Raw genomic sequence first — 25548 nt, 5'->3', positions numbered from 1 at the left:
CTCACTCTGTAGACCAGGCTGGCCTCGAACTCAGAAATCCACCTGCCTCTGCCTCCCAAGTGCTGGGATTAAAGGCGTGCGCCACCACGCCCGGCTTGTCATTGACTTTCTTTTGGTGTCATGGCTTTGTCTGCCTTGGGTGATAGGAGATCTGACACATTGCTGTCCACGCTGACTTGATTTGTGTGTCAAGCTTTGTCTGTGCTTCAGAGCCCTGCTGCTTTTGATGGCTACTACCCCCCACTGTGTGGATGGCTCTCCTTGAGTTTATCCAGGTATCAGTTGGTGGATATTTGGAGCTTTTACAAACAACGCGAACATGGATACGTATGAAAGACTTTTGTGTGAATATATGTTTTCAATGCTCTTTTTAAAGGCTTGCTTTTATTTGATTTGTTTAAGTGTCTTGCTTGCATGTATTTATGTGCCTGGTATCTGGGCAGGCCAGAAGAGGGTACCAGCTCTCCTGGAACTGGAGCTACCAATGGTTGTGAGCCACTGTGGTGTGTGTGTGTGTGTGTGTGTGTGTGTGTGTGCTGGGAACTGAACCCAGGTCCTTTAGAAGTACATTCAACCCCTGAACCATCTCATTTAAAATATGTCTGTCTTTCTTTTTTTTTTTTAAGATTTATTTATTTATTATATGTAAGTACACTGTAGCTATCTTCAGACACTCCAGAAGAGGGTGTCAGATCTCATTATAGATGGTTGTGAGCCACCATGTGGTTGTGGGATTTGAACTCAGGACCTTTGGAAGAGCAGTCGGTGCTCTTACCCATTGAGCCATCTCACTAGCCCCAAAATATGTCTTTCCAGACAGGGTTTCTCTGTGTAGCTCTGGCTGTTGTCCTGGAGCTTGTGCTGTAGACCAGGCTAGCCTCAAACATGAACTTTTGACTCCTCTGCCTTCAGATGCTGGGGTTACAGGTGTACACCTCCACATCTGGTTTTATGCAGTGCTGGGAATCAAACCCAGAGCATGTGCTTGCCAGACAGGCTCCCTACTAGCCGAGCTGTAACCCCAGTTGTTTTCTTTTTCATAGTTACGTTTTTCATTTAGATTCCATGAACCACACTGAATTTTTTTTCCAACACTGGGGAGGCTAAGATAGGAAGATCACAAGTTCAAGGACAGCTTGTACTATGTAGTGAGACTCTGTCTCAAAAAATAGCATTTGCGGGGTAGAGAGATGGTTCTCAAAAAAAAAAAAAAAAAAAAAAAAAAAAAAAAAAAAAAAAAAAAAAAAAAAAAAAAAAAAAAAAAAAAAAGGACACAAATAAAGATTAAAATTAAGAGAACTGGGGGTGGGAGAGCTAGAGATGGTTCAGCGGTTAAGAGCACTGATTGCTCTTCCAAAGGTCCTGAGTTCAATTCCCAGCAACCACATGGTGGCTCACCATTTACCATCTGTAATGGGATCTGATGCCCTTTCTGGTGCATCTGAAGACAGCTACAGTATACTCATATCCATAAAATAATTTTTTCAAAAGAATCAGCATTTGCATATGTTGTATGACAGGGTTTTAGGGCTCAATGCCATTCTTTTTTTTTTTGGGGGGGGGGGAGGGACAGGGTTTCTCTGTGTAGCCCTGGCTGTCCTGGAACTCACTTTGTAGACCAGGCTGGCCTCGAACTCAGAAATCTGCCAGCCTCTGCCTCCTGAGTGCTGGGATTAAAGGCGTGTGCCACCACGCCCAGCGCCATTCACCAAGTGTGAATTTCTGGTTTCTCTCAGAACCATCTACTGAAGTCACCCACCTTTACCTTTGCAGAGACTCAGCCTAAGAACTTGGGCACACCAGACCATTACCAGACCATAGAGCCACTAAATTATCTACCATTAGCCCCTGGGGCATTGTTTGTTTGTTTGTTTTGTCTGAGACCCGGTCTCATTTACCCAAGCTAGCCTCTACTGTTCTGTGCAGATGACAGATGTATGCCATCATGCCTGGACTAGAATACTTTTTCTGCTGGCTAGCACTTGGTATTATTTTTGATCCTCCCACCTGCAGAGGCTCTGTATGTCAGGTTGGGCCTTGGAAGTCAGGCCCAGGTGAATCAGTTTGGGCTCACTGAGGACTGTTGGCAGAAGGGGGGGGGGGTGCAGCCAGGGAGGGATGGAAGGAGACAATGTCCTGTGATGCCCTTTATGGCTTAGCTATTGTGACATTTCTCCGTGTGGTATGTGTGGCTGAGCTCGTGACTGCCGTGTATTTGTGGGGGTGAGGTGTGTGGTCCTGCAGCAGGGCAGTGTCTGTACTTGGTGAGTGTGAGATTTTTTTTTATGTTCCTACAACTGAGCAGGCAGAGAGACTAGGATCCTGGGACATTTCACTGTCACCCAGGGCAAGGCAGCACTTGAAGTTTTTACTGTGACATGTTAAGGAGGAGGCAGCTTTGAGTGAGATGGAATGTGACAAGGACACAGATACTAGGTGACAGAATGGAACGGAGCAGAGGCAGGCAGGCTGTGCCAAGAAAATGTGGGCACCCAATAGATGCTGCTGAGTTCAAGGGTCAGGCAGGTGTCCATCATCCCATCCCCCACAGGCCCTGGTAGATCCCCGAATGCAGGGAAACTTTCTCCGTGGAAAGCGGACTCATGCGGTATGTTGACTTAGGCACAGCACAGACTGGAGCTGTGTACAGTGGGGGGAAAGGAGTGGGGACTGAGCTCTCCTCAGCCTGAGCTATTAGAGTGGCCGATTTAACTGAATCAATCCTGAGTATGTCTTCCACCTCCTCTCTGTCCCCTGTGGTGGAAAGAGAGAGAGAGATGCCACTTCCTCTATGTGTGCAAGCCTGGGCAGGCAGACATAGTGGGCCTATGCCCATGGCGGGGAGAGGCTGCCGAGGGATGCATCCCCGATTTCTCACAAGCTGCGCCCCAGAACCTGAGGGCTGTACTATAGCGATAACAGAGGGGTTAACATAGCAAATAACATTTTATTAAAAGGAAATCCAGAGGGCAGCGAGGCAGAAAGAGGGAGATGTGGGGTGGACAGAGAGTGGCCAAGGCTGGCCTGCAGATCTATGGGAACCACCTGGAAGTCAACTCTGAAGTGACAAGAAGATGGTAAGACTGCTTTTGTCCTGTAGTGAGCTGAGCTAAGGAGTTCTTCAGCTGGGGCCAGGGAGCCTCCCTGCTCCACCCCCGAGAGACTCAGCTCTTAGCAGGGACAATGGAATGTGCAGTCCTTCCAATATGGGGGACAGACAAGAACTCTGAGTTCAGAAAGTGAGAATTAAAACCATGATTAAGGCCACACAACAACCAGGTTAGAATAAATACCCCAGTGACCCACATAAGATACACCACAAGTGGGGGAAGGAGACTTGAGGTGTACGCTCAGCTGTCATGGACATCAGCAAATGCTACACCCAAGTCAAGGCTGGGACGTGATGACGTTGTTGAGGGGCACAGCACAGAGGAACCTGGGCTGTAGGGGACAGCGACGCCCATGGCTTATGAATCGGAGTTGGGGCAGACAGCCTGGCCCCAGCTTTGGAAGTCTGTGGAAAGGAAGGGAGATAAGGCTGCTGGGCAGTGCTAGGACGACTGGCAGACACCGTGGTGACCACACGAAAGCAGTAGCGACACAAAACCATGGTCCTTTCCAGGACTGAGTGCAGGTTCCTGGTTTCCAGGGATGTGGTAAAGGCCACCCAGCTGGACCTGGAGCATGGCCCACTTCAGCCAAGCAGGACAATTCCTCTTGGGCGGGAGGGTCAAGCGTTGTGGCCCGAGCTCTGGGCTGCAGGGGGCAGAGCTGGTTAATGGAGAAGAGCAGCAGCCAGTCAGCTGAGAGGCAGCGCCTCTGTCACTTCCGAAGGAACTTCTTGTTGAGCAGGAAGATGAGGAGATTGACATTGACTTTGGCTTTGTTAAAGAGTTTCATGACAGCCACACCCTCATACTGCAGCTGCAAGAGGTCCTAGGAGGGAAGAGGCAGGGAGGGGGAGTTAAGAGCTTCTGGGAGTGGCCCGGCCAGCCCATGAGACACTTGTGTCACACAGCCTTACAGCTGCCAGAGCGAGCACCAGGCACTAAAGCAGGGCGTTCAAAGCCCACTCTGCAAGTGGGAAAAACAGGCCCAGGGATTTGAGCCAATGCCAGGCCAAGTGGAGTCAGGGCTTGAAAGCAGGTTTCTTACTCAAGGCAAACACCAGAGAATCTGTACTGAAAAATCACTGCTCTGGATGATCAAGCCATGGTGGCACACACCTGGCACTCCGGCACACATGGGGAGAACGTGGCAGGATAGTTGTGAATTCCAGGCCAGCCTGGGCTCTAAAATAAGACCCTTTCTCAAAAGCAAAGAAACAAACAACAGGTAGGCCTGGAGAGATGGTTCAATAGTTAAGAGCACTTGATTTGGTTTCCGGGACCCATATCAGATGTCTTACAACTGCCTGTAAATCTAGTTCCAAGGGATGCAATAGCCTCTTCTGGCCTCCCTGGACATCTGAATGTGTGCATACATATAACATATACGCAAATAAAAAATAAAATATATCTTAAGAAAAACAAACAGTAAATATGGCAGGGCATGGTGGTGGGAGGCTAGCCTGAGCTACAAAACAACAACAACAACAAAACCAAAGAAAAACAAATAAATATAAAAGCCCTGATTCACACTGGATGTGGTGTCGCAAACCTGTAAGCCCAGGAGGCTGAGGGAGGAAGATGGCCTTGAGTTTAAGGCCAGCCTGAACTACAGAGAACATGCTACCTCAAAAACAAAAGATGGCCTGGAAAGATGATTCAGGGATGAGAGAGAAACCTTGCTGTTCAGTCATGAGGAACAGAATTCAGATCCCAGCACCCACATCCCACAAGTGACTGTAACTTCAGCCACCAGGGATCTGATGTCCTCTTCTGGACTCCATAAGCACATAAGTGCAGGCACTCACCCATCCACAAATAGATCAAATATACCTTAAGACAGACAGACAGACAGACAGAGGAAGGGTCTAAGGGTGTGTCTCAGCAGAGATGGCACTAGTGGAGTGAGAACCTGAGTTTGGAGCTTCAGCACCCACAGAGGTATTTGCTATAACCCAGCACGGGGAGGCAGGGACAGGTAGAGCCCAGAGGCTCCCTGGGTAGCCAGCCTACTCAATACAGTGAGCTGGCAGGTTCAGAGAGAGAGACAGGTCCACGTGAGCACGTCCACACCCTGCACCCCATCCACAGCCCCGCACCAGCGATGGAAAACAGGGCTGGGATATAGTTCAGCTGGCCAAGTGCTTATCAGGGACCCGAGTTGGATTCCTAGAACCCATGTAAAAATAATACTTAAAACATATGGGCTTGGGGTGTAGCTCAGTTGGAATAGCACTTGTCTAAACTGTGTGAAGCCCAGGTACTCCATAGATCAGCTGTGGTAACGTACTCGGCAATCCCAGCATTTGAACAGAGGCAAGATAACCATAAATTTAAGGCCATCCTCAGCTAGTGAGCGGTGAGAACACACCTGACTAGGTGACAGAAGACCTTGTTTCAAGTCAAAACGAAATCACTGTTTCCCCGAACATCAGCTAGGGCTTCGGTCAGTTCCCTTAACCTTTTAGCCTCAGAGACTATAGAACAGGTGAAGGCTACAGAGTGGGTAGGGGGCAAAACAAGGCAGTAAGGCAATGCAGGGAACTGAACCTAAAGCCCAAGAGGGTATTTTGTTTTCTGGTGTTGAGATTTAACCTTTGACTCCACGTGTGCTAAACAAATACTGTACCACTGAGCTGTATCCCTCATTCTCTCATATTCTCTCATACTCTCTCTCTCTCTCCTCTCCCTCTCTCTCCTCCCCCCCCCTCTGTATTTATCATACGTATGTGAGTATACTGTCGCTGTCTTCAGACACTCCAGAAGAGGGCATCAGTTCCCATTACAGATGGTTGTGAGCCACCACGTGGTTGCTGGGAATAGAACTCAGGACCTCTGGAAAAGCAGTGAGTGTGGTGAGAACACACCTGACTCTGCCTCCCAGTACAGAATTAAAGACACGTGGCACAGCTTTATCTGTGCATGTGTATATACATGTGGTCATTCATGCCACAGTACATGTGGAGAGGGCAGAGGACCACCCACAGGAGTCAGTTCTCTCCCTCTACTGTGTGGGTGGCCTCAGGGATCAACACCCAAGTCATAGGCTTTTTCAGTAAGTGGTGTCGCCAGTGGAGCCATTGCCAGCCCTGGGCCTTGAAGTTTTGATCCTCCTGCCTCAGCCTCCTCAGAGCTTGGATTGGAGACCTGCACTCACGGGTTTGGCTCTGGCAGGTGCTGGTACCTTACCTGGTAGTGGAGCTGAAACTTCTCCATGTCCACACCCAGGAACTTGGCATTGACGAAAAACCTTCCTGCCTCGTCTCCAGGAGTGATGTCAAAGATGACATTTCTGAAGCTGTGAGGGATAAGACTCAACATGGGGCTCCTCTGTTCAGAGCCCCACCCCCACTCCTCTGCTGCTCACTGGGGCGGTACTGTCCCACCGAGAGCCGGGCTTCTCCTGTGGCCCGGTGCCAGGCAGGGCCTGCTCTCTCTTCCCCTGGTTTGAGCTCTGTTTAGTCTTTTTTGACTTGCGTGGTTCACCAAGCTGTTCTCACCTCCCAGCAGCTTTTCCAGAATCCTTACCAGAGCAGGAACGTGCCCACTGCTCTCCGCTCTGCTCCAAGATGCCCCACCTCCCCACCTCCTCATTAGCAAGCCCCTCCTTCCTTCCAACCCAGTGCCCTGCTCAGAGCTTCATCCCAGCCTTGTCCCTCTCTGGAGACAGGAAGAGTCTGACATTCTGTCCTCCAAAGACACATACTGAGAGACAGGGAGATCTTCAATTTCCACCAAGACGCCCTTTTCCAGGAGCTGGGCGGCTGTGTAGTGTAGAGACGGCTGCTTCTTCCCCTTCCCAGAACTCCTGTTTAGAAGAAAGCCCCGAGACAAACTTTCAACACTGGCTTGGCTCTTGGTGGCTGGCAGGAAGACACCAGGCCCCAAGGAACCTCCCTGCTGTGGGAGGTGATCTGGAACCTCAGACACCAGGGTCAGGAACAGGTAGTACCACACTAGGATGAATTCCTAGCCAGGGTTGGGAGATGGCAAGGCAAAGATGGACGAGGAGTGGTGGAGAGGGAACCAAGAGCTTAGGGTTGGGTTTACAGAACCTACCGGGGCTTGGGGGCCAGGTGGTCAAGACAGGCCTGGATGTATTGGTTGTAGTAATCACCCTGTTCCTCATAGAAGGTGGTTTTTGCATCTAGGCCCTGCAGCGTGGTCCGGAGCCTCAGCATCTCCGCCTTCCGCCGCTGCCGGTGCCTTCGCTGGTTGCAGATGTCCTGAGGATAGGGGTGAGGAAGCAGGTCAGCACCTTTCATAAATCCTAGAACACCTCACAAGGCTTTCTGTGAGGACATTCAAGAAAAATAGAAAGAGGTCCTGGGGCAGGAGTGGCTTAGAGTAGAATGTCCACCTAGAATACGGGTTCCATTCCCAGCACCAGGACATGGCCACCCGAAGGCCGCTTTACCCAGGAGACAATCCAGGCATACTGTACACACCTAACAGCCCAGGCAGGGACTCAGAGCCTCTCTCCAGGTTACCATGGAGAAGAGAGCTGGGAAGAAATCTGTCTGTCTGCTTAGTCCTAGGACCTTACCTTCAAAAAGAACCTTGGAAGGGGATAGGGCTAGAGAGATGGCTCAGAGGTTAAGAGCACCATCTGCTCTTCCAGAGGTCCTGAGTTCAATTCCCAGCAACCACATGGTGGCTCACAACCATCTGTAATGGGAACTGATGCCCTCTAATGACATGCAGGCATACATGCAGTATAGAACACTGCACACATAATTGAGAAACCCCGGGCCTTCCTCAAGTTGGTGGCAGTCTGGGATGGCACCCACTGGAGAAGACTGCCTTTGGAGTGTCAGCACATGGCTTTGCAGCAGCCCCTCGTCATCCTGGCTTGGGTGATCACCTTGGCCAGCTCGTCCACAAGTCCCTGGTAGCAGTCATTGGCCCTGACCAGCCCCAGGCCCTGTAGCCGATGCAGGTTCCGTAGGACACGTTGCTGCTTCTCCGCCAGTGACAGGAGACTGTGTGCCATTAGTGAGTGGTGTCGTCGAAGCGGCTCTGGTTTCTGGGTGTCACAGGCTTGGCGCCAACACATCAACCGACGATGGGCCTCTTCCTGGGAGGGCAGCAGAGATGATGAGGGGGGTCCTGGGCCCTACCATCCTACTTCAGACCACGATAAACCCCAGAACCTGGCATGTTCCTACCTTCCCAGCCTAGGTCCTCTGGGGTGGGGGTGGGGGTGGGGGTGGGGATGGTGAAGAATACACAGGCAATGACAAAGAAGAGTCTTAAGGATCATCTATGGTGGCCCAAAGCATCCATACAGACCAAGGAGACACTGGTTGCTAACAGCTTTCCAACCCAGCACGGTGTTCTGTGGGCATGAAGTGTAGGTAGAGCCTGCCTAGCTGTTTTGGGCCATGCCTCTGCTTGCCATTACCACCTTTACTCAGGGAACTAACTCCTGGCTTTGCCCTTATGCCAACCCCAAGAGCGAGTCCACCTGGCATCCTTTCTTGCCTTTAAACCCCCCAACAGCCTCCATTTCCAGAGCAATTCCCTTATCTGGCATCAAGGTCAGAGGCTTGGCCTTCTATGTGCCCACTGGCCTCTGTGGCAGACTAAGGGTGAGGTGGTGTCTAAGGCTTAGCTGTCATGGACTGTCCTGGCCACTCACACGCTCTCTGGGAGCCGAGGAGGTCAGGATCTCTTCCAGGGAATCCCCAGGGTGGAACTGGATGAGGTCGGCCAGCATCTGTTTGGTGCTGCAGGGAAGGGCAGGGTAAGGACCAGGAAAGGTCTAGACAGGGTAGGCCAAAGAGCCAAGAATAAGTGGATCCTGACCCAGTTCTGGACTGTTAGGATGCCCAGGATGAAGAGAGAGGGAGGGCCCAGGGGGAGGTGGTGTCCCTGAGAACACTCTCCCCCAAACTGGCCTCCTCTGATCCCTCAGTCCAAGTATTCACTTCCTCCTGGTGGCCACCCTCATGTCTGTCCCCTCCCTCTGGGAAGCTCTCTGCTTTTGTCTCCAACTCCTGTGAGTGAGTGGAGAGCCGGCTCAGGGAGCTGGTGCGCTAACTGGTGAGGTGACCAGCCCAGCCCCCTGTGCTCCATCCTGACAGAGAGGTGTGAGGTGAGTTCCTGGCCTGGGTTAGTAAGGCGGCTGTCCAGAGTCTGTGCAAGTCTGACCCTGTCTAAGTTCCATGTCCCAGACTCACATAAAGATGGAAGTCATTCAAAAGCACCGAGTGCACAAGGCTGTCCTGGCCTCCACACGCGTGCCGTGACATACACAGGAGGTCCCGCCTCCAAAAGTAAGTGAGCCACAGCACAGTCTGCAAGCACCCACTGCCCCAGGCTCCTGACTGTCCCTGTGCCTTCAGCTATGACTCTAAGGAAAGGCTGAGCGCTTGCCCAAGACTAGCTGAGGCTATTCTGAGCAAGGAGAAGGTGAGCTAGGCTTCAGGGAAAACTTTCTGAAGAGCGGCGGCGGGGGAGGGGTGGCAACAAGGAAGTATGACAGCCTTCTCTGAGTGGGGCCACTGTATAGGGAGCAGGGCTACCTGGGAGGGCCTCCACACCCACCTCAGAAGCAGGCTTCGGTGGCTGTTGTGGTCAGCACCTGTCTCCAGCCCTTCGAACTTGTTGGTGAGTGTCAGGGACACTTCGAGCCTGCTCAGGTCCACGTGCCCGTCTGTGGCTATGTTGTCCCCTGTGATGGGGTGAGGGTTGAGTGGGACAGGCACGCAAAGATGGGGTCACAGTAGAGAGAGGTGCTCTTCCCTTTGAGGAAGCCCTCCCACGCTGTCCCTTGGGACCATACCATGCCCTCAGCCTTGACACCCAAGGACCTGAGTTACTGTCACACGGCCTCTATGATCTCACTCTGGGTGCCATGCAGCTTAGAGGTGTTGGTAGCATCCCGCTGACACTGTCCCTCCACTGTATGCCAGCCCCTCTCATTCCAGGGTTCCAGAGCTATAGACACCTAGACCAGACCTACTCGACTTTCCCCTCACGTCTCTTCTGTATGATTGTGCGGCCATAGCTTGGCCTCTTCTACCATCAATATCTGTACACTGGCCATGAGGCTGTGAGTCTGTGCATGTCAGTCACGGGGAACAGAGAGGGGTACGATGAACTGCCTACTGACAACTACCCCGGAAGGCTCCGGAAGCCAAGAAGACACATACCAATGAGGTCAGCGATGGTGGGTGGTTCCCCAAGGTCTTCTAGGAGCTGGTGCAGTGGGTCTTGGTGACCTGGGGCCAGCTGGTCTTGGTGTTCGAGCAAGAGCTGTGGATGGTAGAAGGGAAGAGGGTGCAGGGCTAAGCCAGGCTTGGTTTTGGGGGGTGGGGCTCAGGGTTGTGTGTGGACTTCCAGCCTAGCCCTCTGGTGCTGACCCCTTACCCTGTGTGTGCCAATGAGCTCCCCTACAGTGATGTACACCATAGGTTTGGCCACAGCCACCATGTCTGAGTATTCATCTATGGCGAAGCGTTCCTCTGGCTCTGGTACTCGGCAGGCTCTGCAGATGAACTTCCTGTCCCAGAGAGAGAACACGCCAGAGTGAACTGGGCCAATGTGCTCACCACGTGGATGGCCACGACCCGCATCAGGTCAGTTCTGATGCTCGTCTTGGCCCCTGCTCTGCTTTCGTCTAATCTCTGTGTGCCACCCAAGCTGGCTCGCTGATGCTCCTCTCTGTCCCTGGGAGGCTTTCTGCTGCCTGCCCACCCCCCATAGACCCTGTGTCTCCAAGGGAAGTGGAGAGAGTCTGGGGAGGAAATGGGTGACAAGACCCGAGACCTGAACTTGAGATGCAAGTCCTCCAGGTAGTCATTCAGGACTCGAAGGTGCCGGCTCTCCCTGGAGAAGATCTGGCCAGCAGCAGCGTGCTGTAGGAGCTGAGCCACAGCTCCCAGTGCATGGCGCTGTGGGGCAGCCAGGGTGCTGCCTGCTGCCATGGCCACGATGTCAAAGGCATCAGGAGCGACCACAGCTGGGTTCAGGAAGCGGTAGTACAGGAGGTTCCCAACCACCTGGGTGCAGAGAAGAAATTCCAGAAAGGTCTAGAAGCCACCCGGACAGCCGTGGGTCCACATTCCCCACTGGTGGGCCAGGCTCAGGGTACAGGATGGGGCCCAGTTCTTCCTCTGGATACGTATGACATCATTTGTCATCCCGTCTGTTTGGGGATCACTGGCAGAAGCAGACAGGAGGATCTTGGAGTTGGCAGAAGAGACACAATACTTGCCTTATAGATGTCCCTCTCGGTGGCATTGGGGAACTTCTTCTCCAGGGTTGTTTTCAGGACTTTGGCCATATACCTCATCCCATACCTTAGGGACAAAACAGAGAAGTTGTGGCTTCCCAGACTCAAGGTTCGAGAGACTAGCAGCCTCTCCCCTCTAAGCTCAGCCACTCTAGAGCTGAGCCCACATATATCCCACCTTCTAGTGCTCCCTATGGCAGACCTCTATCTCCTGGTGCTCCCCGCTGCAATCCTCCACTGGGCCTTTGCCCTTCCTCTTGTCCTTTTGTTATACCAGGGACAGGGCCCTAATTGGCCCCCTAGAGTGCCCCCTTGCCTCCAACTCTTTGTTTTTGAGACAGGGTCTTGCTACATAGTACAGGCAGTTCTCAAATTCATCATCTCAACCTCTGTCTTCCGAGAGCTGCTACAGTTGTGTTGTGTGCAGACACACCCAGCCTGAGAACCTTTTACCTGAGACCCTCGCATTTCCCCACAGACCGCCTCTGCTTACTATATCTCACCGTCCCTAGGGAGGCACGCTATGCTGTCTCCTGGGTACCTGATGGCCCAGGAAGCTCCAAGGCAGCCAACTTTGTGAATAGCATGCCTGGGCTGGGGCAGGGCCTGACTGCCTGCCTCCTTACAGCCATTTCCTTCCCATCTGCCCCTCTGTCTCCTGGTGGGGAAGACTGGAGTGGGCACTCGGTCTCACAGGAATTTTGTCAGAGCAGTGGTGGTATTTCAACCTGAACTTCTTTGTCAACTCCTGTGATGGGTTTGCTACACAAAGCTAATCAGACTGTGGTAAAAGCTACCTCCACCCCCAGTGAACAAATGGAGATTTATAACTCACTGTGCATTTCTCTCCTTAGACTTCAGTTGTTTCTTACTCCCAATTGCAAAGCCTCAATCCAGCTCCCCAGCTTGGGGCTGTTTCCCCTTCAGCACTCAACCAAGTCCAGTGGCTGAGTGATCCAGACAATACTCGCTCACAGTTTCTTTTCTTTTCTTTCAGAGTCAGGGTTTCTCTGTATAGCCTTAGCTGTCCTAGAACTCATTTTGTAGACCAGGCTGGCCTCAAACTCACAGAAATCCTTCTGTCTCTGCCTCCCGAGTGCTGGGATTAAAAGCACCCACCACCACACCCAGCTTCAAATAGTTTTCAACACAACATTTATTGAATGATTTTTTTTCCATTTTGTTTTGTTTTGTTTTGTTTTGTTTTGAGATAGGGGTCTCATGTAGCCTAGACTGGACTCTAACTTGGAATTTTTATTTGTAGTAAGGTTTGTTTATAGCCCGACCACCCAGCATCTACCTCCAGGTTACTGGCTGATTTTTTTTTTTTTTTTTCTGAGACAGAATTCTCTGTGTAGCTCTGGCTGTCCTGGAACTCACTTTGTAGACCAGGCCGGCCTTGAACTCAGAAATCCGCCTGCCTCTGCCTCCCGAGTGCTGGGATTAAAGGCGTGTGCCACCACGCCCAGGTACTGGCTGATTTTTAAGAAGAGAACTGGGGGCTGGAGAGATGGATCAGTGGTTAAGAGCACTGGCTGGTCTTCCAGAGAAAGATTCAATCACCACTAACTCTAGTCTCAGGGGATCCATCACCCTTTTCTGGCCTCTGAAGGCACCAGGTACACACATGGTGCACAGACATGCAAGCAGGCAAAACATCATCACATTAGAAAAAAAAAATCTTTAAAAAGGCCAGAGGTAGTGGTATATATATATATATATATATACCTTTAATCCCAGCACTCGGGAGGCAGGAACAGGTGAGTCTCTTTGAGTCTGAGGCCAGCCTGGTCTATATAGCAAGCCAGGGTTATATAGAGAGACCCTGTCTCAAAAAAATAAACAAGAAAGTATGGGAGGGAGGACTGTAACTATGAAGTACGTTACCAGATTGAAATACTAATCTTTTTGACTTTGTGGGCCAGAGAATCCCATCTTTCCCATCTTTTCTCCAATTGTTCTCAGACAAAAGTATATCTCTGTTATTTTGGATTCTCCTTTGACCAGTGACATTGTAATATCCACACAGACCCATCTGTAGTATCCCAGCTCAGTTTGCTGGCAAGCGCTTAGACGTACCGGAAGCCACTCCAGGCACCTCTGGATCCCTCCTTTCCCACCCGCTTCCCTCAGAATGTCACGTGTGCTGCTCTCCCCTGCCAAACCAGCCTGGCCCTGGGTAGGTGGTGACACATACGGAATGTGGTCCACAGATGAACTGATGGCAACAAAGAACTTCTCAGTCATGGTGAGGAGACTGCGCAGGGAGATGTCTAATCGTCTCTGCACTTCAGAGTGGCTCAGAGCCTGCTCGGGGGTGACGTCATAGGGGAGATGGCTGTGGGCAGAGAGATGTGGCAAAGCTGGTGTCCCCTTCTGTTGCCTCCCTTCCTGGGCTTTCTCGTCAATTCTTCTATATGGTCTTCTACAGATAGGAAGGAGGACTGCAGCAGTGAGGATACAGAGTGAGGAGGAAGGAGGGAGGACTGGAGCAGTGAGGATACAGAGGGAGGAGGGAGAACTGCAGCANGGAGGACTGCAGCAGTGAGGATACAGAGTGAGGAGGAAGGAGGGAGGACTGGAGCAGTGAGGATACAGAGGGAGGAGGGAGAACTGCAGCACTGAGGATACACAGCAGGGAGGAAGGAGGGAGGACTGGAGCAGTGAGGATATAGAGGAGGGAGGAGGGGGGACTGCTGCAGCGAGGATACACAGTGAGGAGGAAAGGGAGGACTGCAGCACTGAGGATACACCACATGAAGGAGGGAGGACTATAGTGTGAGGATGCACAGTGAAGAGGGAGGACTCAAGTGCTACGGAGAAGCTGGAAAAGAGCAGGGAAAAATGCCGACTAGACTCAAAGGCAGACAGCAAGGTGCCTCTATCAAAAGCATCTTTGGCAACTGTGGTAGCAGAGAAAGTCAGGGCCCAAGTCCCCTGTAGGCAGCGCATCACCCCTGCTTTTGTATGTCCCCTTCAAATACTTCCAGGCTTCCCTACAGAGCAAAGCACGCCCTCCCGTCCTGCTGGCTCACCTGCGCTGTCCAGTCTGGGCCTCCTCCTGGTTGATCCAGCTCTTATAGATGTGGACAGGGTCTGTGTGGATGCTGACTGACCTGTCTTCTAGCACGTCCTGGATGACCTTGCCGAGGATCTCCTGCAGAGCGCTCTGCCCCCGCCCATTGCGGTAGAACCTCACCACCAGTCTCACCACTGTGGGGTTGCCTGTCACCACATCCTGGGGCTGTTCCACCTTTGACCTGTGGTGCAATCGGTCACTAGCCTCATGCCTTTAAGGAGGACATAGCTGCCTTTCTTTTGTTTTCCAAATTTTGCTTGTTCAAGCCAACTCTAGTGCCCACCCTAAGAATGGTTCTGCAGTCTGGGCTCATCCTTCAGTGCTGACAGAACAGCCTGCGACCCCCACTGTGCCATCGCAGAGCCTTACACACTTCCTATAAGCTGAAGAATGGACTCCTGACCCCATCCTAGGTGTATACAACAACAGCTGCCATCTCTGACCCACCCTCCCTGCCCCCCACATCTGGAGTCAGGAGAACATACTTGATTTCCTCCTGGAGTGCCGTCTTGAACAGCTGGAGCAGAAGGTAGGCCTCCCGGCGGTTGGAGGCATAGTTGTACAGACTGAAAATCACACCTTCCATGAACTTGGTGGTTTTGTTCTGGGGCATCTGGAAGATCAGCTTGGCCAAATAGATGGGCTGAGTCTGTGAACGATTGGGGAGACAGAGGGCTGGGAATGGTCCTGGAGAATTAGCAATCAGATGAGTTACAAAGGTTTCCCTGACGTGGAGAAAGCATCACCTTTCTCAGGGCACTGGAACAGGGCATGAAGAAAGGCAAAGAAAAGGCCCCAAGCTCAGGAGGTGATGGAGGCTTCTTGGATTTTTTTTAATTGCTTTGGATTCTTAGTGTTGCCTGTGCCGAGCAAGCACTCACCACTGTGCTACCCGTCCCCCACGCCCCCAAGGCTCCTCCTGGGAAGAGCGTTTTTTGCTCACCTGCAGCAGGTAGAAGAGGTGCTGGTAGGCTTCTAGCTTCTGCCGCTTCTCTCTGCTCAGTGACTTTAATCCCTTCTGTTTGTCCAGGATCATCATGTCCGACAGTTGCTCCTTATTCTTCTTGGTCAGCTTCTTGCAGTGGGAGACTACCTCCTGGATGTGGGGGTAGGGGCAAACCAACGAGGCTGGACTGGTACCACACACGAAACATATGGTCCAGACTCAGTGTCTGGGAGAGCCAGGGCTCATGAGAGGTGAGAAAGCCCTTGCTACTGCCCACAGCTCCACTTGGCGCCTCTGCTTTCATAGGTGGGGCTTCAGAGCTCTGGGCTGCCAGGCAGAGGCCCTGTGCCTACTCATGGCTTTTCCTCTTCTTTCTTTCTTTCTTTCTTTCTTTCTTTCTTTCTTTCTTTCTTTCTTTCTTTCTTTCTTTCTTTCTTTTTCTTTTTTTCTTTTTTTCTTTCTTTCTTTCTTTCTTTCTTTCTTTCTTTCTTTCTTTCTTTCCTTCCTTCCTTCCTTCCTTCCTTCCTTCCTTCCTTCCTTCCTTCCTTCCTTCCTTCCTTCCTTCATTGTGAGTACACTCTCATTGTCTTCAGACACACTAGAAAAGGACATCAGTCCCCATTACAGATGGTTGTGAGCCACCATGTGGTTGCTGGGAATTGAACTCAGGACCTCTGGAANAGCAGCCAGTGCTNTTATCCGCTGAGCCATCTCTTCAGCCCCCCTCTTATTTCTTATTGACTAATATACAATCTCATGGGGGAAGACATGTCAGCAACAGCAGCCTGCTACTCCACATCCGAATGTGATTTATAGGAACTTCCGTATCTGTCTCTGCATTCGGCCAGGGAAGAGAGCAACTCCTTATTCCAGCAAGCTAACGGGGAGACAGACTTTGAGGTTAACTGATCAATCTCAGTCACCCACAGCCCTGGCACTAAGACTCGACAGAGCCGGCCATTCATATTCTACCCGCAGGGTTCTTTCGTCTGCCCTACACACATCCAATGGCTGACCAAGGGCGGAAGACCATAGGCACAGGGACCTGAGCCAGGTGGTACCCTACACACTTCTGAAGGACCGACTGAACTACCCGTTGAAGAAGGGGCAGGGCTCCCTCTCAGGAGCAGCGGGGCTCGGGGCGTCTCACCTGCAGGGTGATGCGGTTCTTGACGAGCAGACCAATCTTGATGTCCATGAGGTTGAGGTCCTGTTCCAGCTGCTGGTTAGAGCGGATCTTCCTGACCACTTCCTCTTGCAGTTTCAGCAACTCCGCTTCAGCGGAGAAGTCCTCCTGACTCTGGTTCAAGAGGTGAGCAAATTTTCGGACCACACAGAGGGGAGGGTGGCGTGCATGCACTGGCAGGAGAGGAGACGTGGGTCAGGCAGGTATCATTGCCAGCATCTGCCTCATGACGACCCAGTGCCCAACCCCAGGCCTCTCCTAACTGCCAGATCTACCGATGAGCTTTGTCTCACGCCTAGGGATATCACGGCTGCCCTCTGCCCTTTATGTACCAACCATGCTGGCATCTCTGGTGACTTTTCCCACCAAACCAGGGCCACAACCCTTCTCCAGGGTCTGCCAAGGCACCCTGGTTCTATCACACCTGTTCCTCTTCCTGCTGGGCTGACCTGTCTCTCATGCCCACCCCTCACCTGCCGTCCACCACATAACCCTGCCCGTTGCATGTAGCACTTGTGAGGAGTGTCCGTGAGGTAAGGTGGTCAACTTTACAATGAAGAGAAAAAAAAAAAACCCAAACAACAACAGCAACAAAGTCAAACAAAACCCCAAAGGAAGTCTCTGAATTAAGCTTCGTGGAACAAGACGACGACACATGCTGAGTTCACTGAGACAGACAGAGTTCCTCATGTTTATTGCTGGGTTGGTGCTCCTGTGGTATCATTATGCCGTCCTAACTAGCCTTGAACTCAGGATCTTCCTGATCTGCTTCGCAAGAGCTGGCTTACAAGCAGGTGCTACCAGGCATCATCTTGTGTGTGTGTGTGTGTGTGTGTGTGTGTGCGTGTGTGTGTGTGTGTGTGTATGCACTGTTGAAACAAAGGCTGGAAGATGGCATCAGAGCCTTTGGAGTTACAGACAGTTGTGGGCTATCATGTGTGGGTACTTGAAATTGAACCTGGGTCCTTTGGAAGAGCAGCCAGTGCTCTTAATCACTTAATCATCTCTCCAGCCCCAAATCTAAGTGGCTTAAAAACAAAACAAAACAAAAACTCAAAAAAGCCTCAATGGGTCCAGCGCTGTGGCACCTATCTTACGGATGAGCTTCCAAAGGCAGAGAGGGGTAGGTGCTGTGCCCCAGGTTACCCCGCTAGCAATGAAAGAAGCAGTCATATTTGGAGGCTGAGTGAATGTAGGCACTGTGGCTAGAGAGAATCTAGTAAGGGATCCAGGCAAAGAAGCCACCGTCAGATACTGAATGGCTGCTGCTTTGGGAGTGGCCGGCAGGAGGGATCTTGGGGAAACAAAAGTGAGCCTCACTCCTACATGGGAGCAAAGAACCGTCTTCCCACCTACTGCCCACAGGGGACGGGGGGAAAGGGCAGCAGTAGGTGTCAGAAGCTGGGAATCGGGAATCCAGTGGGCCTGGAGTATGGCACGCCATGGTGTTTTTGCTTTCTGTAAATTTGATTTGTTAGAATTTGATGAGTTAGAATCATCTGAGAAGCCTTGGCTGAGAAAATGCCTCCACCAGACTGGCCTGTAGGGAAGACGTTGGGCATTTTCTTGATTAGTGACTGATGTGGAAGGGCCCAGTCTACTCGGGCCAGGACCATCCTTTGGTAGGTAGTCAGTCCTGGGTTCTATAAGAAAGCAGGCTGAGCAAGCCAAGAGGAGCAAGCCAGTAAGCAGCACCCCTCCATGGCCTCCGCTTCAGTCCCCTCCCACAGAGTTCCTGCCTGGAGTCCCTGCCATGACTTCTCTCAATGATGGACTGTGGCATGGAGGTGTAATGATGAAATTAACCCTTCCCTCCCCTCTATGTCGCCTTTGGTCGTGATGTTTATCACAGCCATAGGAACCTAAGGTGTGAGAAAGTACAGGAGTACTGGGCAGGGGGTTGGAGAGGCTGGGGGTGTGTGCTGCGGCTAGGAGGCTGGACCTCAGGCAAGGGGAGCCACAGCACGTTAATAGGACAAGCAGCAGGACTGCTCAGCTGCAGTGGAGATGCTACAGCCCCATGAAGAAGTGGTTGGGACGATCTGGTCCAGTCAGCCCTGAGAATCAGGACCTCGACCTCACGGACACCAGAGATCAGCCAAGAGGAATCGGCTTAGGCGCAGGATTAGTGGATTAAAATGGTTGCAGGGATGACAAGTGACCACCTCTGACGGGAGGAATCCTCAGCGCAGAGGCCACCATGCCACACAGTACATACGTGGCCGATTCTGGGAGGATGCTGGGTCGAGGAAGCTGGAGGAATAACTTTCCCCCAGAAATACTGAGGACTGGAGGGAAGGAAGGAAGATAGATAAAGGGCAGGCAGAGCCGCGTAACAGCAGAGGAGATGGTGGGGCGGGGCGGGGCGGGAGGAAGCAGCCCATGCTGACCGCCAGAGGGAGGAGGACTAAGCGCGAGCCGCCCGAGGCCCCCACCTGAAACACAGAAAGGAAAGGGCTCTCCTGCTGCAGGAATCCAGAGCAGGAGGTGAACAGGGAGATGTCTAATTTACGCCTAAGGCTGGAATTCTGGACTTGCAGGACAGGGACTAGGCTGAGAAATGGGACTCTACCAGAAAGTTCTTGCTACACACGCATAAGGACCTGAATAATACAAAAAGCCAGGTGTGGAGGTGCATGCCTGTAAGCCAGGCATGGAGGTGCAAACAGGAGGGTCCTGGGAGCCTCACAGCCAGTGCCTGAGTCAAGGAAAATGGCAAGGTTGGAAGTTCAGGGAGGGGAGAAAGAGCCTACCACAGGGAAATAGGTATGCTAGGCCTGCTCAGAAAGGACCTGGTCAGAGGAGCCTTGTCTATGACAAAACTATGTGCTACCGGGAGGGAGGTGAGGACTCTATGCTCCTCAGATAACCTGAGGATGGCCTCGCCCTTTCCTGCTGTGCATCCCCAAGGGTGACACAGAGACCTGTCTGGCTCTGGGTTTCTATCTCCCCAGCATACCTAACATCCTGTAGTCATCACGGGCTTTCCTGGCTCGGAAAAATGCTTGGATCTTCACAACAGAGTCAACCTAGCACAAACACAAGGGAACAGGGTCGCCGTCCTTACGCGCACGCGCTTTGCTCTGATCTCTGGGTACAGACAGGCGTGGCAGGGGGCAGCACTCACGTTCTTCCGGAAGTATCGCAGACGCCTGAGGTATCGCCTCCGTGCTGCCCACATTCGGGCCCAGGCCTGGATCTGAGAGGTGCGACACTACCTTCAGAACCTCGGGCTGAGACTCACTCTCAGGCCCTAGACAATGCAGCCAACTCCGGGGCCATGGGAGGTGACAGAATGAAAAACGTGTTCTAAGGATCCCTCAAGAGAAAGGAATTCCGGGAGGCAGAGGCAGGCGGATTTCTGAGTTCGAGGCCAGCCTGGTCTACAAAGTGAGCTCCAGGACAGCCAGGGCTACACAGAGAAACCCTGTCTCAAAAAGAAAAGAAAAAAAAAGAAAGAGAGAGAGAGAAAGGGATTGCCCCAACCGCCATAGTTACCTTGATTACAGCATCCAGGTTCGCTTTAAAGTACTGCGCCCGCTCCTGGTAAGCCTTCCTTTGTCTGTAGCCCCGCCAGTGAGCCTGCAGGGCACAAGAGGGGACCCTGGCAGACCTTCTTGAGCTTCCTCCGGTGGCCAGTGGGAATGGCTTTAATCCCGGCTCTCTAGGAGTCTCTGGTCCGAATGAGAATGGCCCTGTACAGGCTCATATATGTGAACGTCTGGTTCCCAGTGATGGAGTGCTTAGGAAGGATCGGGACATGTAACCTTGTTGGAGGAGGTATGTCACTGGGGGGGGAGCTTTGAGGGTTAATAAACCCACACCAGATCGAGTCTCTCTGTCTCCAAACAGTGGAACTGATGTAAGATTCTCAGCTGCGACTCCAGTGCCTGCTCGCCGGGCCACCTTGTTTCCTGCCTGATGATCACGGATTGACTGCCCTCGGGGAAACGCTTTTCTAAGCTACTTTGTCATGCTGTTTCTTCATGGCAACAGAACAGAAACTAAGACAGAAGGATGGGGAAGGGAAGTCGGCCTTGTTCCCAGAGGTCTGCTGGCTTTATGAGAAAGACTAACTACCTAATACCTCCCCATGGAAACTCAGATGTGAGACATGGACCCAAAAATATTAATAAAGCACAAATGCTCACCAGCTTCAGAGAATGTGCCATGCCCCTCACCAGCCCCTGCTCACCAGAGTGTATGTCCCCATACACTCTGCTAGCCCTGACCAGACTCCTAAAACATGTGCAGGTTGTCGAGAGGACTTAGTAGGTAAAGGTGTGGCCAGGCCTGACAACCTGAGTTCAATCTCCAGGAACCCATGGTGGAAGGAGAGAACTCACTCCTATTAAGGTAATCCTCTGACTGCAGGGTATGCCCTGCCCTGCCCCCCACATACAACACAGACAAAACCAAAACACGCCCCCAATCTGGATTAGTCAGTGCTGAGAACATTGGGGATCCAGCAACGGACGGAGTAAAGTCTCAGGGCATCCAGGCTGTCTCACTTCTGAGCCTCACTTTCTCAAAGCTGAGGCAAACGGTCACAGTAGCAGGTGGACCCGAGTCCGGAATCAGACCAGACCATGGCCCGGGTCACTGCGTGACTGAGCCAGTGCTGACACCAGCATTCAAGGGAGCCTCTGTGGCACTCAAGGCATATGCAACTTCATCCTCATTCCTCATGCAATGCGTTACGCAAGTGTCCTTACGGAGGAAGTGAATACTGCAGGGGCTCGAGCAGGGCGCATAGCCCTCAGTCAGACGGAAGTAGGACCAGGAGGCCAACTCCAGAGTCTGAGCCTTCACTTACTATTGCAGGCTTAGGCCATGCCACCCCACAGCTTCATGCTCCTCCCTTCGGGCCCCCCAGGGCTATCAATCTTTGTGTCTTTCCTGGCCCACTGAGTGTCAACCATACTCCAGCCTGTCACGGGAAGGTGTTCCTCATTTCTAGCTCACAGAGGGCTCTGGTTACCCTCCTAGCTACTCTCCCGTGCCAATCACTGGCTGGTCAGCTCCAAAGGCTCTGAGGGCCATGCCCAGGCTAGAAGAACTGAATGGAATGCCCACTGGAGAGGACCACAGATTAGTCGCTAACTAACATCCCTCAGGGTGGGTAGACTCCCTTTCTGCCTAGCCCATGGCCACTCCTCACAAATCCTGCTCCAGGGAAAGTGTCTTCCTGACGTCTGAATCTCAGTCCATGCTTCCTTGCATGGTGACAGTGATGCCATAACTGGAACTTATGTCCTGCTCTTACTGTGAAACTCTTGACCTTGCTTACTAATCCTTCCTTACTACCCTGTAGGGCAGCACTGCTGTTCCATCCTTTGGGGGAGGAAACTGAGGCACAAACAGAAAGAAAAGCTTACAAGGCCACACGGCCAACAGGTCAGGGAGTCAGGCTGCAGAGTCCACAGCTCACCACTCTTGCCCAGAGGTCTAAGAACCATCCAAACCATCCAGGGCAATGGAAGGAGGGTGGACACCCAGGCCTGGGGAAACGCCAGGGCTGCTACCTGGATCTTGATGACGGCCGGGAGCAAGGTCCTGAAGATGTGGGAAGACTCAGCAAACTTCTGGCGAACAAGGAAGCCACGAAGGCGGGCCTGGAGCTTGATGACAAGGCCAACATTGGCCCTCCAGAGCAGTTGGCGGTCATGGGCAGCAGTGACCTTGGTGATGACTGACTGTGGAGACAGGAGTCCTCTGGTGAGTAGGAGCCTCTTCCCAGGTACAATCCCCCACCCCAGTAGGAACCCTGCCAACCTGAATCTCCTCCCAGGTTAGATGGGAGGTATTGAGGTGGCAGCCGGGAGGATGCTCCCAGGTACCCTGGAAGGTCTGCAGATGGAGGTAGTAGGCGGTGCCATCCTTCATGTCATGTTGAACCCAGAAGGTTGTGTCCCCTGAATAGAAACTCAAGTGAGCCAAGAAGGCTCAGAGGAGGCCAGAGGCAGGCAGCACAGAGGAAGGTGAGGCCAGAGCTATTACCAGGACGTTGCTTCTTTGCCGCTGCGCCTTCCAGGGCCTGCTGGTAGCTTTTAGCGCAGTCAGGAACTATCCCTCGGAGGGCCACATTGGGGTTCCTCAACACACGCTCTGTCTGGGCTGCCTTGCCCTCCTTGATGGCCTGGTTGATAGCAGCCACACCGAGGGCTACTGATGGGCGTCAGGAGAGAGAGAAGTCAGCCCTTCTGGAGTCCCTCCCCTGAGCCCTGTCTTGTCCAGTGAGGCTGGACTCAGGAGACACACAAAACCACCATGGCTGATGGGGGGTATGGGGAGTGTGTGGAGTGACACAGCTGTCCACAGAGGCAGGTTCTAAACTCCGGTATTCCCTGCCCAGCTAAGTGCTGGGAAATCTATCTTATGGTCAAAGCACCCTCCTGCTCCAGTTCTGTCCTGTCTCCCCGTGCTTGCTGGTCTCTGCTAACTTGACACAAATCCAGATATATCTGGGAAGAGGGAATCTTGAGACAATGTTCCCACCAGGTTGGCCTATGGGCAAGCCAGCGGGGCATTTTCTTGATTAACAATTGATGTGGAAACCCACAGATGATGGTATTACCATGGGAAGGTGGTCTCCGGATGTATATATAAAAAAAAAAAAAAAAAAAAAAAAAAAACCAAAACGGAAAAAGCCACGAGGAGCAAGCCAATGAGCAGCAACCCTCTGCGGCCTCTGCCTCCAGGTTCCTGTCTTGAGTTCCTGCCCTGACTTCCTTCAGTGATGGACTGTGATGTGGAAGTGTACACTGAATAAACCCTGTCCTCCCCATGTCATTAACATTGGTGTTTAACCAGCAGTAGAAAGCTAACTAAGATACTAAGGCAAGATGGCATGGGGGCCCCTCCCTGCAAGGCTGCCTAGCTCCCCTCTCCTCTCACAGTGCCCCTGCTGCTTACTTCTCTGAGCCCTGCTTGTGTCCTCATTGGCTCTGGCCACTCCCTGGCGGATCTCCTCCAGCCACAGCACAGCTCCAGGGTCTCCTGTCACCTGGCAAATTGCAGGAGAGGAAAAGAAGACAAGACCTCAAACTGGTATCTCCGGGCCCCCACAAACCCAGCGGCGGAACCAAAGTACAAGCAGACACTGGGGCAGCAGGGAAGGCTTTCTCTGCTCCCTTCTTCCTGTGGCCTCCTTGGATGGCTGCCAGACACCCAAGGCTCTTTTCTTCCTCTGCTTTCAGCGTAGACTCAGCTTGGCCTCAGGGCTCTCTCTGACTTTCATACCCTCAGTATCCAGTACCTTCTAACCGCTCGCTCTATTGCTAGCCTTTGTGCCTTAGCCATGGCTGGGACACTTACCCCACAGCCCTCCCCAAAGCCCTCTACATCATTCACAGCCCTCAGCCAGATCCTGGTCCTGACCGTACTTCTTCTGGCTACACATTCCTTATCACCAAAAAGTAATAGGAAGATTGTGTGTACACAGGTCAAGTAAGCCTGTGCTTCCTACGGTCAGTCTGAAACCCAACCCAACTCCACGCTCTCCTCGTCAGAAACAGACATTGTAAAATTAACATTTTATAACATTTTATTGAGCACCAATTATGTGTCAGGGGACTGCTTGTCTTATCTTTCTTTTCTTTCCTTTTTTTATTATTATTTATTTTATGTATATAAGTACACTGTCACTCTCTTCAGACGCCCCAGAAGAGGGGATCGGATCCCATTACAGATGGTTGTGAGCCACCATGTGGTTGCTGAGGATTGAACTCAGGACCTCTAGAAGAGCCATCTCTCCAGCCCTGTCTTATCTTTCTAATGGAGTCGATAGCCCAAGCCAACCTCAGCCTCTCTGCTGGTGTGAGCTACAGGGTACTGCTCCTAAGTCTTTTCTTATGAACTAAAAAGGGGAAAAAAAAAAAAAAAAGACTGTATTTTTAACTAAGTACCTATGGATGTATCAGTGTGGAGGTATGTACACATGCGTTTTAGTGCACTGAAGAGTGTATGAGATCCCCTGTATCTGGGATTATAGGTGGTTGTGAGCCGCCTGATGTGGCCACTGGCAACTGGCCTCAAGTTCAAGCAGTCCTAACCACTGAGTCCTCTCCCTAGCCTCACGCATGAATCAATACTTGAGGCGCATCAAGCAATACTCAGCATGGTAAGTAAGTGCAGGGTGAGACTGCAGGCCACAGCTCAATCACAGGGTTCAGCCTCACTCTGCGGCCACACAGCTCAGGTGTGTCAGTTCAAATCTCTGTTCCATCCTTAGCTCACCGGATTTGCACGAGGTGCAAGGGCAGAGCCTGTAGTGTTTTACACACCCCAGGTGATCACTGGAGACCAGAATGGTGAATCCAGTTACCTGCTTCTCAGGTCTGCTCTCTCCCCCGACTGTTCTGGAATGAAGTCCACTTTCCCATAACAGGCCAAATCCTGCTTGTGCCTCACCCCGGGAAGGGTCTGCACCCACTAGCCTGGAACAGTTTCAGAGTTCATGCCAGGCACAGCTCTGCTCAAGGCTGAGCCTCCTGCTCTAGTGTCTAACCCAGCCATCTCTCCCTAACCTTACCCGTGCTTTCTGCCTCTTGGCAGCCACAAGGAGGAGATGGTACCGAGGTGCAACATGAAGGCTGACATCTTCCAGGCCAGCTGCAGGAAGCAGCAGGGCAGACAGAGTCTTTTCAGGACAGCCCTGGTCCAGAGCCTCATTGATAAGGCTGATGGCGAGGACCTCTGAGGAAGAGATCCAGATGAAGAGCAGCTCCAAACAAAACTGAGGGAAGAACTGGGCTGTCTGAGGGGAGATGTCTGAGTGGGTTCTGTCGGGGGGGGGGTGTCTAAGGGGGAGATGTTTGAGGGGGGTTATCTGAGAGGGGATGTCTGGGGGGAGTTGTCTGAGGGGGGTTATCTAAGGGGAGTTGCCTGAGGGGGAGATGTCTGAGGGGGAGATTCTGAGGGGGGTATCTGAGAGGGAAGGTCTGGGGGGATTGTCTGAAGGGGAGATGTCTAAGGGGGGGTTGCCTGAGG

General features: G+C 52.2%; 1 protein-coding gene across 1 annotated transcript in view; it reads right to left on the bottom strand.

Annotated features, from left to right (window-relative positions):
- Positions 1-3152: 3152 nt before the first annotated feature.
- The window catches only part of Iqgap3 (IQ motif containing GTPase activating protein 3), a 41082-nt gene continuing 18686 nt past the window's right edge, over positions 3153-25548 (bottom strand). Inside the window, exons 15-38 of the mRNA XM_021195448.2 lie at positions 25091-25254; positions 23473-23563; positions 22558-22725; positions 22333-22472; positions 22083-22253; positions 20056-20139; positions 19685-19756; positions 19517-19586; positions 16522-16730; positions 15369-15521; positions 14911-15074; positions 14382-14606; positions 13544-13684; positions 11329-11413; positions 10881-11113; positions 10482-10614; positions 10265-10367; positions 9657-9783; positions 8749-8836; positions 7972-8184; positions 7167-7333; positions 6814-6915; positions 6297-6405; positions 3153-3936 (exon numbers count right to left, since the gene is read on the bottom strand). Coding sequence (XP_021051107.1) covers positions 3823-3936; positions 6297-6405; positions 6814-6915; positions 7167-7333; positions 7972-8184; positions 8749-8836; positions 9657-9783; positions 10265-10367; positions 10482-10614; positions 10881-11113; positions 11329-11413; positions 13544-13684; positions 14382-14606; positions 14911-15074; positions 15369-15521; positions 16522-16730; positions 19517-19586; positions 19685-19756; positions 20056-20139; positions 22083-22253; positions 22333-22472; positions 22558-22725; positions 23473-23563; positions 25091-25254 — 3326 coding nt within the window. The 3' untranslated portion in view covers positions 3153-3822. The remainder of the gene's footprint in view (positions 3937-6296; positions 6406-6813; positions 6916-7166; positions 7334-7971; positions 8185-8748; positions 8837-9656; positions 9784-10264; positions 10368-10481; positions 10615-10880; positions 11114-11328; positions 11414-13543; positions 13685-14381; positions 14607-14910; positions 15075-15368; positions 15522-16521; positions 16731-19516; positions 19587-19684; positions 19757-20055; positions 20140-22082; positions 22254-22332; positions 22473-22557; positions 22726-23472; positions 23564-25090; positions 25255-25548) is intronic.

The sequence above is a fragment of the Mus pahari genome, chromosome 4 (genome assembly GCF_900095145.1).
Source record: "Mus pahari chromosome 4, PAHARI_EIJ_v1.1, whole genome shotgun sequence".
Taxonomy (NCBI): Eukaryota; Metazoa; Chordata; class Mammalia; order Rodentia; family Muridae; genus Mus; species Mus pahari.
This window is presented reverse-complemented; position numbering and strand designations above follow the sequence as displayed.